Source organism: Cariama cristata, unplaced genomic scaffold (genome assembly GCF_000690535.1).
Source record: "Cariama cristata isolate BGI_N322 unplaced genomic scaffold, ASM69053v1 scaffold30995, whole genome shotgun sequence".
Taxonomy (NCBI): Eukaryota; Metazoa; Chordata; class Aves; order Cariamiformes; family Cariamidae; genus Cariama; species Cariama cristata.
In genome coordinates, this window is record NW_009617414.1 from 17,490 (window position 1) to 30,418 (window position 12,929).

The 12,929-nt window shown below is 37.9% G+C and overlaps 1 protein-coding gene across 1 annotated transcript; it reads right to left on the minus strand.

Moving 5' to 3' along the window:
• Positions 1–3,374: 3,374 nt before the first annotated feature.
• TMEM9B (TMEM9 domain family, member B) lies at positions 3,375–11,919 on the minus strand (the record flags this gene model as incomplete). Its single annotated transcript, XM_009700530.1, has 4 exons — positions 3,375–3,658; positions 6,991–7,125; positions 8,083–8,191; positions 11,828–11,919. Coding segments are annotated over 4 exons (492 nt in total), but the record flags the coding sequence as incomplete, so codon positions are not given.
• Between the last annotated feature and the right edge of the window lie 1,010 nt (positions 11,920–12,929).

Genomic DNA, 12,929 nt, shown 5'->3' on the forward strand with positions numbered 1-12,929 from the left:
TAGGTAGGCTGAAATTATGAACAAACATCCATTTTACATTAATATACATGCAGAAAATCAGAGGTGATTGTTATAAAATGAAAATAGTAGACAGTCATCTTTCCCTTTTCTACTTACACAGGTTGGGTTATCGTCTGAAAACTTTCTACCGCTAACAACCTAAAAACATTGTCTGAGGAAAAGTCTGTTACATAGCAAAAAAACTTCATAGCAAAACATCACTATAGAGCAAGAAACCAAAACCAACACAACCCTTCAAGAAGAGATACTTGCAGTATTTGTTGCTTAGTACTGACACTTCTGCTGCATAATAGTGTTACATAAAACAGTTATCTGCTGCCTTACTGCCCGCACGAAGCACAAAATGCAAGTGTTAGGATTGTCTTCCTTTTAGACTAGGGACTCACCAATCTTCAGATGAAAGTAAAATCCAAGGAAACAAGACGTGCTATTTTAAGACTGATGAATAATACCTGAAGATATCTGAATGATATTTAAAAAAAAAAGTTAACATTCCATTTATCTTACACGTTATTAAATAAGAGATGATATTAAACATGATTCATTAAAAAGCTATGGAAGCACTGTTACTGAATAGCTGGCAGAAGTGATTCACAAAAACATTGATATTCAGTGAAGATCTGTTGCCAGATACAGCAATATGCAAGTCTCTTACCTGAATTATGTAGCTTGTTCTGCTGAGTCAATGACGGCTGCAATTTATAGTCAATTGACAACATGCAAAGTAGCTTACAGTTAGATCTGCTCATTTCTGGTTTGGCTTTTCCACCCACCCCACAGCTATGATGGCAACAAAACCTGGCATTAAGGGCTAGAAATTTTAAAATTGTAGTGAACACAATTAGATTACCTGAAAAAGTAACTAGGAATGTACTTTGTTTACTTCCTGTATGTATTCTGTTACAGTTTACTAAATCAGTATTTTCATTTATTGGCATTTCCTACTTTAAAGTCTAAATATAACAATCAGCTAGAATTTAGTTAAATATTTACCATCGAGACATAAACAAATTAAATTTCATAGCTTCATTTTAAACACAGAAAATAAGCATTTCTTTAGGAGAAACTTGTGATGAATTTGTCTCCAGATTAGAGATGAGGACACAGATTAGTTAGCTTAATACCCTCAAATGTAATCTTTGTTATCCCAGCAATTTTGGGAAATTCCTTTAGTGTTAAGAAGTATAACACCACATAAAAAGTCTCTAAGAAAGCATTTATGGAGGTAGACAAGATTTGAAAACAGTGAGCAATCAGTAGCAAGATAAATGCTTTAAACTTCCACTTAAACTTAGAAACACAGTATGGAGCAATCAGTCTGTATAATCAAATATATATAGGTATATAGATGCTACATATATCAGTATATAGCTGTCCAATTGTACAGGTGCAAGGAAATAGGACACCTAACTTCAAAACTTCCACGTTTTACAGGATTACCTTGACACTTTAGACTATCTCAGCATTTGGCCCTTCTATCGATCAAAGTAAAACCACACAAAAAATCAAAACCAAACCAGTTTAGCTTAAAACTTTCAGAAGACACAGTAAGATTAGAAACACTTGATCTGCTACTGAGGGAGCTACATAACACCCAGTCTTGTCTTCCTGGGACTGTCAGCCATCAAAGAAAGCATTCTGCTTCTGCTGCCCTTGTGTGGGGCCACAACAATGCTGTATTCTGCATCCTCCTTCCCACACCAGCTTCAGGCCTCATCAGAAATGCAGCCAACAGGTAGAATATCTACCTGAACTGGCAGACAGGCATGTATTCAACAAACAAGCTACATTATTTTTCTTTAGGGGACCTGAGGTACATCACTCTCACAACCGGTTATTGACTCACCAGGGTGGGATGTTGAACACAGTAACTGAAATCAAGTCTGGCTGTGGGTTTTTTTTTGTCCTGTCAATCCATCTTGTGCCTTTTTTTTTTTTTTTAATGTAAAGAAAGAATGCTGTGCCTCCACCAATTAGCCACCCATTATAATTCCCTCCAGATTAACTCAGTTTTTGGAAGACTACAGGATTGACAAAGGAAAGAATCTCTGTATCTGCAGAAGAACTGCAGTCAGTGCAAATGTTGTTATTGGGCAACTGTTTGCAGGCCTGATATGGCCGAGCTATGTGTACAGGTACAGTTTATTTCCCACGCTACTCTGTCCCCCAGGCTGTGGACTAAGCAAGCCAAAATTGCACCCAGCAACATACAGTACTGTTCCATCCACCATTTCCTTCCACACTGGAACTGAAAACTCTGTAAGACAACAATGTCACAGCATATGCATAGCTAAATTTGAGTCAGCGATTAAAAACTTTAAATTAGCAGTTTGGTGAGCGTTTCTTTCCTTTATCTAAGCACCAAACAAGGGCGTATTTCTACTCCGAAGCATTTTCAGAGAAGTGCTTTTATAGATGGAATTTACATGCAGGGTAATAAGGGAAAAAAATGATGACATACAGATCATGCACATCCATTTTTCAAAAATCAGTTTTATCTTTAATTGTTACATTCCAAAGGGGATATATGAAAGTCAGTCATCTAGCAACTGTATACCTTTTAAGAGAGATGAGTACAGAATCACAGATAAAAAAATACACCTAACTCCCAAGATTACAGGTGCTAGAGAAAGTATGTGCCTTACACAATCAATCCAGACAAATGCAGAAAGATTTTTTTTATAATAAATATTTCATCATATACTAACTCCTGAGACTTTACCCATGAAAAGAAAGGGAAAAGATTTTTTTTAAAGAGATATCATACACATACAATATATTAAGCTATTAAAGCAAAATAGAACAAAATGCCAACACTGTCTTGATAGCACTGCATTTGAGTTTATCTACATCACAGTACTTTAAGTATGCAGCTCAAAGAGTCAGTGTCCATTTAAGTTTTGCCTTAAATCTGCAAACATCACTTGACATACAAGCATCTTGAAAGTATGAGTGCAAGAAACCAAATGATGAATACAGCCAATAAGGATTTCATTCTCTGATATGAAAACCACACTGCAAGATTTAGATTTCTAGTACCTAGCATTAGTCAGCAGAAAACCCATGTATATTTACAAAAGGTCTTTACATAAAGTGATTAGTGAGTAATTATTGTGTTCCCAGGTACTTTTTAACCACATAAATAGTATTGAGAAATATATAGTTAAAAACCACCATAAAGTCACAACTGTAAATAAGGTACCACAGTGGCAAAACAAGGTATCTTAGGGTTTGTTTCTTTTCAGTTTTTGTTAGTAAAAGCCATTTGAAAATGTAAAGATTTTAGCTTTTGGTTAACCAATCTTTTTAAACTGCTTCCCCTCCAGCACATTCCTTCAAAGTTCAAATATTTTTTTCTTCATTTTTTTAAAAATCAATAATGAACCATTCAAGAAAACCCTTCTGAATTGGCAGGAAGACGTAAGTCAGCTCTTTAAATTAGTCCACTTTACCTCCCCAGAATTATTTTACTGAGACACAATTAACTCAGCACAACATGACGGTCAAATACAGATTTGCGTTGCTCTTGGACCTGTAACTTCCAACGCTGCTGGGCATACTCCACTTTGTTCAATACATTGGCGCGGCTCCGAGAACGAGCCAGCACATCATGTGCATTTGCAAAAGGCTGGTGATCCTGGAATGGCAAAAATCATTAGTTAGATCTCAACAATTCCACTGAACAATTACATTAGTCTTTTTTATTGTTACATTCCAAGGGATTTGGGGGTTTTTTTGTTTGTTTGTTTTATAAGGTAAACAAGCTGTTTCAACAAGCTGGTCAGTAATAATGACCAAGCAAGTTTTCGAATGGTTAGAACTGTACTTAAATTACTCATTTAAAGTAACTTCCACAGGTTTCCCAAATAGACCAAATTTCATTGTGCTGTCAAACAACTATCTGCTGCACACAGACATCATGGTGAGCTGCAAGATCAGAACCCCAGCCTTGCAATCATTAGCAGCTGGTGGGACAGAAGCCTAGAACGGACCCGGGCAATGGGAGCCTTCTGTTAGTGTCATGAATGCACTTCACTTTAAAACTGAATTCAAAGTCAGTTCTCTGCCAGCTCTTGGCCATTTCCCGTCAGGCAGTTCAGGATGTTCACACACAGCTTCTATATAAAACCAACACACTCTGATGTTTACCAAACTAAACCTATTGTACTGAGCTGTCTAAAAGCACAGTGTCAATACAGCTGTGTAAGTGACAGAGCTCAACAATAACTGAGTGCTTGTTTAATATTTACTCTGTTTTCTAACAGTACCTGCAAATCTTTATTTTCTTCTAGTAAATATAACCAAGTTATAAACAGTAAGAGTTGGAACTGAACTTCTTATTTGGCTATCAAACTGTTTGTTTACTAAATGTTTAGTTGTTACTAAAGCTATGTCAGAAAGCAATATACAAACAATCCATAATGAAAAAGAACATAATTATGTCCTGTGTTAAATAACTGACTGTTTTTTTTTTTCAGAACACTTTTGAAGACATTTACATTAATGGATACTTTATTTGTGACAGGACTGTGTAGAGTAGCTCAATGATAATTCTTAGTAATACAGAGATTATCAATGATACTCACCAAAGTGATGCATACAAGTCCCAAAGCCACACATGAGCCTCTCTGGGCTAAGAAAAATGCTCATAGAGAAGAAGAGACAATCCCTGACCTAAAGAGCTAGAATCTCACCATAAAAAATTATGCAGTTGGATATATCTAGAATGGGCAGTTAACAGGTGACAAATCACTTTGTTCACAGCAAAACAAAATCACAACAGCAACACATTTCTACCATAAAATAGATAGTGGAAGGGAGAGCATAAGACAAGCTCAAGCACAAGACATAGGTGGTAGTGGCTTTCCTGATAAACAACAATCTCAGCTCAAAGGCTAGCTACTGTCAATTTCTATGTTGACAACAAGGGGAAAAAAGACTTTAAGAGGAAAGAGGTCTATGGAAGTGGCTTACATTCATCAATGGGCAATGAGAAAGAGTAAATATACTGGCTTGAAATTCAGCAGCAAAATCGATTGCACATGGTATTTCCAAAGTGTGACAAGGATCAATACCTCAAGAACTTGCAAGAGGGAAGGCAGAGATGGAGATAAGTTATCAGGGACCCTAAATTATTTCCATTCACTGTCAAAGAAGGAGGATAAACAGGAAAGGAGCAATATGAACTCAGCAAGGACCTGAAGTCCTTTTTGTTCCAAGTACTACTGCAGACATAAGCACTAGTGATTCCACAAGCACAGGTAATGGTCACAGTAACAGTTACAACACAACAAGAAATTGGTTTAAGATGGATCCAGATTTTAAGGTAAATTCATTCTGCAGTTAGCCTGAGCTCTGCCACAGGACTTACTTCACTTCTTCCACCTACAATCAGAAGATTCTATCTCAGATTTGGAGGTATTAATATAATTTATCTAAGGTATAAAAAAGAAATAATTTGTCTGAGGTATAGCATACAACACAAGTTCATTTAATTCAAGTAGGAATCTGTCCAATTTGCTGTAAGAATGCAGACAGAAAAAGGTCTTTCATATCCCTCCTTTCAAAAAAACAAAACAAAACAATATCCTCCTAGAAGTGACTGGGAAAATCTTAAGATGTCAAAGACATTTGAAATATGTCGCCATGTAATATACAAAGAAGTGCAGAAACAGTGGGACATAACAGCAATAGTATACCACTGTCCAAAGAACCTTCACTCCAGACAATGTTAGCTCAAACTTGGGTAACAATCACATATTTTTGTTGTGAAATCAAGGTAAATAAAGAAGGCAGAGCTGATGAAAGCTATTATCTAAAAATGCTTGACTTTGAATACTTAAAATCCCCCCCTGCAGAATAGAAACACCTTTTTAAGTCAAGATGGCTGATGTGGCCACTGTTGATTAAAAAATGTAGAACTAAAGAATATGCTTTTCCTCAGTTTACTAGCAATGACAGTTGTCATTCCAAAACCAAAAACAACCTGGAGAAACTGAGTGCAACTCACATTAAAATCCACAGAAACACAGGATACAGCATAGCATTGACTGGTTTTGATACCTTCAGATCTATGAAGCCACTGAAGCAACAGGCAGGCAGAACTACAGGGCTTTTAAACAGATTTTTAGAAGTGTTGCCATCATAATTTTGTTTCACTGAGAACAAACATTTATCTTCTCCTGTTAACTTCCTATTTATTTGAAGGAATGATGAAAATATTCTTAACAATTCTATTTTAAGACACTAATAAATGTTGTAAGTCTTTTTGACTAGCTCCCATTTACTTCAACAGTAATAAAGTGCTTGTGTCTGCTGAAAGGTTTAGGTTAAGCAGACAGCAATCTTCCTGTTTCACACTCTGGGTCTGGTTTCAGAAATTCTTTTTAAGGCTACGCCACACCTGAAGCATACTTCATCAGTAAAAGCCCTGCTGCTTGAAGGCTCAATATAGAAAGTACATTGATGCTGAGACGTCAGAATTTTTTTATAAGTTTGCATGGTTCAACACTGATACCTTACCACCAACCCAGCTGCCATTTTAGAAATCTTTCCTCACAGTACTTTATAGCAATACTTCTCCAAGGCATGCAGACTCATCAGGTTCAGATGCACACAGATTTAACAGATGCAAAGCCATATTTTTATATTATTCTAAGTCGCCCTTCAATACACGGATGACCTACTTCCACCAACCAGTACTCCCTATCCACACTGATGAAGTACTGAAGTGTCTCACTGTGTCTAGAGTTGGGATAACTGAAGCAGTCCTCATCTTACTACTTTCTAGCCCAGTGAAAAATGAGAGAGAGGCTTCACAGAAGTCACACAGCTTTCTTTTCCTCTCGCTTCAGGAAAAGCATTTACACTGCCTGGCAAAAAAAGCTGCTCATCTCAAATAGTTATTTAACAACTAATCATCCCAGTCTTTATGTTAACTCAAGTACAGAAGCACTCTGGTGGACTCACCCCAATGTCTTCATCACTTTGTATGAGCTGTGAATGTCCAAAAAGACGTCTCTTCAGTATAGGTTCCACCAGTGTAAGGTACACCATGTACAGAAGAAGTAGGCCCAAAATAGACAGGTATATGATGATTGTAACCTACACAATGCAAGCACAGTTTATGCCAGAATTGTAACATTCCCCTGACAATCTCTCAGCAGGCAGCAAGGACAAAAAGAAGAGTAAATGCAAAGTTTGTGATGAGTCTTTGGTAGCGTCACCAAATGACTTAAAACCCATGAACAGAGAAAAAATGCTAAACTATGACCTGGTATTAAAAGGGTTTGGGGCAGACAGATGCTAGCTGGAAACAGTTTCGCTTAGTGAGACCTGGCTAAAAATCTTATGCTATCCCTCTTAAAACGACTTGGTATTATAAATCTCACCTTAACCAAGACAACTGTTCAGTTTGGCCATTAAACTGGGGTGACAAATTTGAGGGTTCCTGCATGGTCTCCATTCTCTAGCCCAGAACTGCATTCAAACAGTCACTAAGAAAAAAAATGGGAAGGCGAAAAGAAATACCGAATTTCTAAAAGACCAAAAAAAGGAGTCTGTGTCATAAAAGAAGAAAAGATGCACTGCACAATCTATTCAGCCTAGGTCTCAATGGCTCCATTAGGATAAGAATATGAAGAATACAGAAATCATTTGTTAGAGCAAACAGACAACATTGCTCTTTTTAGCTTGCCAACCTACAAAGAAAAGCAAGTAAAACAGCTGAATAACGAGCGTCCCTATAAAGTAATACCAAAAACATACAGTCCAAAGCTTGATAAAATGTCCTAGAACACTCAGAATTTAAGCACAGTGTAAAGCTTAATCTCAAAAGTGGAGATCTTCAATAAAAGATCTCAAGCCCGCTCCTTCAGCTACAGCTTGAGCTGTTGTTACTACTCAAGATAAATTATGAGCAACTATCATGAAAAAAAGTTAAATCTTAGGTTGCTTTAGAAAAATTTTCCCTTCAAAAAGAGTATTTCTCTAAAAGACAACAGACATATTTACTAATCAGTTGAAGTATTTAATATATGCCAACAGAATTACATTGTTTACCTTAATTGTGACAGAGCTTCTCTCTTCATATTTGCATTCACAACGTAAACAGTATGCTTCTACATCAGGTCCAGGGACAGGCATAGGCTCAACCACATGCAGACAATCACTGAAGAAAGACAGAAACTGCCCAGTCAGTTCTGAGCTGTTTTTCGCTTACCTGTTTCATTAGGCATGCAGACCCCAGCTGCATGAGCTGAGAAGCCACCTTTGCTTAAGTTCAGCTGTTCTAAATTATAGGTATCAAAGTTTAAAATAAATAAAGCACTACTCCACAATTATTTTACTTAAACAAGAAATTCAGCTATTGACAAGCTGCTAAACAAGTTTTAAGACCTTTCTAACTCAGTACAATGTTTTCATTTTTCAGTGAAAGTATTAAAGCTGTTAGCATAACAAGTCCAAGGATTTGAATCCCAGCATGAATGCATCATTTGACACTGACATCATGGATGAAAGTAAATTCCAGCCATACGCTTCTTTCTTCATCATACTCAAAAGAACCTTATTCTATCCTTCCACTATCTGAAGGGAGATTAACCTCTCTTTGGTGTTCATGAACAGAAGTCCCTTTTTTCTTGCTGTCACAAGTTAGAAGCACTGAAGAAAAAAAAAGTCAGATGGGTTGTTTCTCTAAGCAACAAGATAGTGAATAAATAGCTTTCCGTTTTCGGCACCGTACTCGGATGCGAAAGCATAATTTGACTTAAAAGATTACAAAATATAAGTCAGACCAATGCCAAAAAGCCTGGCTGACAATCTTACGGGCACTCTATACCACAGCACTGAAATCCAGCTGCCATGACACAACTGCTTCCACTACTAACTTAGGTAATTTTGGTCTTTTCACTGACACAGGTTGGTTGTTCAGAGTTCACATCCCAGGGCCCCTACAGAGCACTGACAGAACAAAAATCATGTTTCACCTTTATCCTAGTTAACTCAGTGTTAGCACAGTCAGAAGCAGGTAATGAAACAAAAGACCTGAAGTGACAGCAGCAGCCTAGGATTCAACACTCTACTGGGCCAGATTATGACACTGCAAACACAAGGCCAGACACCAGCTCATCTCTTCTCTTTGTATGTCTTCTTCACAACTAAAACTATTGAGTGTCAAGTCACATCCTCTGGTGGGTAGCAGAAGGCTTACTTTTCTCATTTATTTGAAAGTAAAATTACATTCTCCTCTGTGGAGGAGTACAGCATTCAAGCTACGAAATAAAAAATATATGCAAGTTATAATCTACACAATTTCTGTTCATATGATTGAAAGCTTTTATCAATATGCTGCACAAGTATAGTAGAAAGCTTGTATGCAGCTTAAGTCCAGCAGTCAGTCTGTTACTGTGAATATATCAAATATTAATATCAGCTTTTTTTTTCCTCCAGCTCAGTGTTTCAAGTTACTAGGAAGTGTAAAATCTATCAGAACCTTAGAATTTTGATGATGCGTTTCCTCAGACTGTGATTCCATGGCAGTTTTAGAGGAAAATGTAGACAAGGCTGATCCTTTTCTAAACAATTTTCCCACTCGACTGCCTCTACATTACCGTGTTCTCCCTTGTGCCCACAGCGACAGCACCAAGGAAGCAGTTCTTCCAAGGCAAGCTAGGCCAGTCAGAAGGGCAGCTTCTGCACAGACGCGTTTCCAGTTCACACAGCTTGTAGACAGGCTGTCCTCCCTCCCTTCACATCCGTGACTACCACTGCAGTCAGCCTCTGTACACCAGTACTTTCAAAGTACAAATTACAAACATCAACACTTTCCAAGTGGGTTCTTTACCCCTGTAGGTCCGTCGGCACCACTATGCTTGCCTAGCACGTTGTCCATCAGGATGGGATTGCCTGCAATGGTTCCAAACCTGAGTCCAGAAGGGTGAATGCTTTTATTGGTGTTAAACCACCCCAGCCCATATTGATGTTAGCATAACGTGCTGTTTGCCAGTCTGAAGCCAAAGAACAGTCCACTCCAAGTGAAAGAACTGAAGCATCTAAATAAGAGTATCATGATGAACATTGTAAGTTCAACATTAAAAATTAAATTTTCATTTTATGTCTGGACAAGCCAGCAGTAAGTGGTACAGAATTCATAAAGACACTAAAAATTGATCTGGCTCTTGTCTCATGAGTAGCTGATCCAAATACCTAAAGGATGGTGCACATCAGCCAGCTCTATTCAATATCAAGCCACTTGCACTGATGCAGAAACCCAAGTACAGCACTAAATTCATCAAGTTTATTGCACATAAACTAGCAATCAAGTCTTTTAGAAGTGGCAAGAAGACATCTCAAATAGAAAATCAAAGCCATAAAATGTTCCCAGATGGTCACTTAAGAAATAATATCAACAAAATGAGATTTAAGACAAGAAAATATTCTTGAGATTCTGTATGCATCAGTACCCGTCACCATAAAATCAGTCAAGCCTTCAAAAATATTTTTTTCCTCAATCAGTACCAATACTGATTTAAAGGGAAACAGGGTGTTTCCTGCTAGTAAGGCACAAACTAAGCAGTACTCACTGAAAAATATCCATTTTCATTTGCAGAGCGGTAATGAACAATAAAAGCAGTAATACTGCTACTCTGAAATGTCTGTTGCAGCTGGAATTCTCCCAGTATGTTTCATCGCTGCAACTTAATTTGTCACAGTAGGACTAAGTTGTTAAGTTAATCATGTGGGACAAAAATAGTAATTTCGATTGGACAGAACATTTTATATTTACCTGTTTAGATTGAAATTTACAGTGTTGTTTCTCACAGTTCTTCTGTAAGTAATTTAGTAAGTCAAGGCACAGCTCTACATATATCTGTATCACTAATGTTATTCCTATAATTATTTTTGTGAGCCTACTCACTTTTCATAATCAGGATGCCAACCTGCTGCTACTCAACAGACTGAAAAGTCCTTTATAAATTCTTAACGTATATGAAGAAGAGTCAATACATCAAGAAGTATGTCATGTTTTTATAAGCTGACCCAAGAATCTCTGAGCACTTCCAACATCAACACAATTATAAAGCATCGTGTTTTATTTGTATGATTCACACAGACAATGATACTTAAGGTGAAATTACACAGGGAAGCTATGTCAACGTAACAAATCACTGTCATCTTCCTTTCTTCCCCAAACCCTCATTCCTGGCCATGCACATCAGTTCTCAGCTTGGAGAGGAGTCTGACAAATGCCATAGTTGGCCTAAACAATACAATAGAGCATGTTGCTAAAGCACAGAGATGTAAGACCTCTCTGTCTCTGAAAAAAATGTCTTGTTAGATGGCTCAGGCTGTGTCATATAACTGCACTCTCTGGCTGCAATTCTGAGGAACAGAAATCTCCAGAAACAACAGTCTCTAAATGACAGGATGGGTTTGAAGAGTGGACAAAGAGGGAATAATACTCTCAGGTCCTCGTTCCATGGCCGTGCTCCCTTGCCTTTAAGCCATTTCAAAACACCGATTTCAACTTACAACACCCTTTTCCCTTCTACTACTTCCAAGTCTAAAGTAAATAAACATGCAAGCAAGGAAACCAAAACAGAAGACAGGGCAAAAACTATGGATTTTGAGTCTTGTCCCTTGCTAGAGCTGAATTCTGCAGTACTTTTAAAGGAAAAGTTCCAGTATGTTATGCAAGAGATGTAATTTCTCCTGTCACCACCACAGGAGATTCACATATAGTCATTATGGAACAAGTTATTCACCAGTAAGGCTTATTATAATTTTTTATGCCACACACACTCACCAGTCTTTCTGTGAAACATTTTTGTTGTAAATATTGCCGGAATGGTCTTTGTAAGGAGGACAGATGCATTTACATCGGACATCCTCAGAATTCTGCAAAGTAAACAACATGCTTTGAACAAACTATCATCAGTAACCATAATGGATACAGAAAGCACTCTTCACATAATACATGAACTATTTAACACAAACTACTTGCAAGTACCTTTGAATAATCTTACTTAGGATTTCCTTCAAGTTTAAGAACAACCCTTCAAAATTACTAAGGAAGCAGAGCAATTTGTCAAGTAACACTATTATTTTAGACAGCAAATGCATTCTTCGTGAGAAAAATCTGGAGTTTAAGCTCACTCCTCTTTTTAAGAAAAAACAAACACTCAGAAGTTACTGATGTTGGTATACTATTCCAGCTTACGAGGACAGCTGTATCACAGACACAGTGACAAACTGAAAACAAATGAAAGCATATTAACCCCAAAAGGAGGTTGGCAAAGAAGTCTCTGTGGATAATTCTGTCCTCCGTGGCCACAAGACAAACAACTCTGTAAGGAAAACTCCTAGAGAGACTAGTACAATCTACTGTCCTCTTGTCTTAAACAGCAGCAGGATATTGTGAGATACAGAAAAAAAGTACAAAACTGAAATTCCAAATGAAGGCAAAGTAAATGTGAAAAATTACAAGAACTTGTACTTTGACAACAGGAAAGACTTTTACTATTAGGAGACACAATGTTCTCGGTCAGTCACAGAGATGCTAGGATTATAGTCCCAAATATTAACTCAGAAAGACCAACAGCAGAGTGTCTGCGGACACTCAACCCAGGTGAGGCTGCAGGAGCCGGCAGAGCCACGGCAGGCCCGGTGAGAAGAGCTCACTCAGAAATCCGAGCGCTGCGCTGAGGACGAGGCGCGACGCAGGGCAGACCCTGCCCGAGCCCAGGCAGCCACATCTCCAGCAAGGCCTTTCCAGTGACGGTCACTTGTAATTTTGCGTGATGGCATCAAAGCTACATAAATTGCTACAAACTTAAGATTGGCGCAGAAACTGGGGGCTGGGGCAGACACTGGCGCCGCCAGGCAGACGGGCCCTGCTCCTCTCGGCT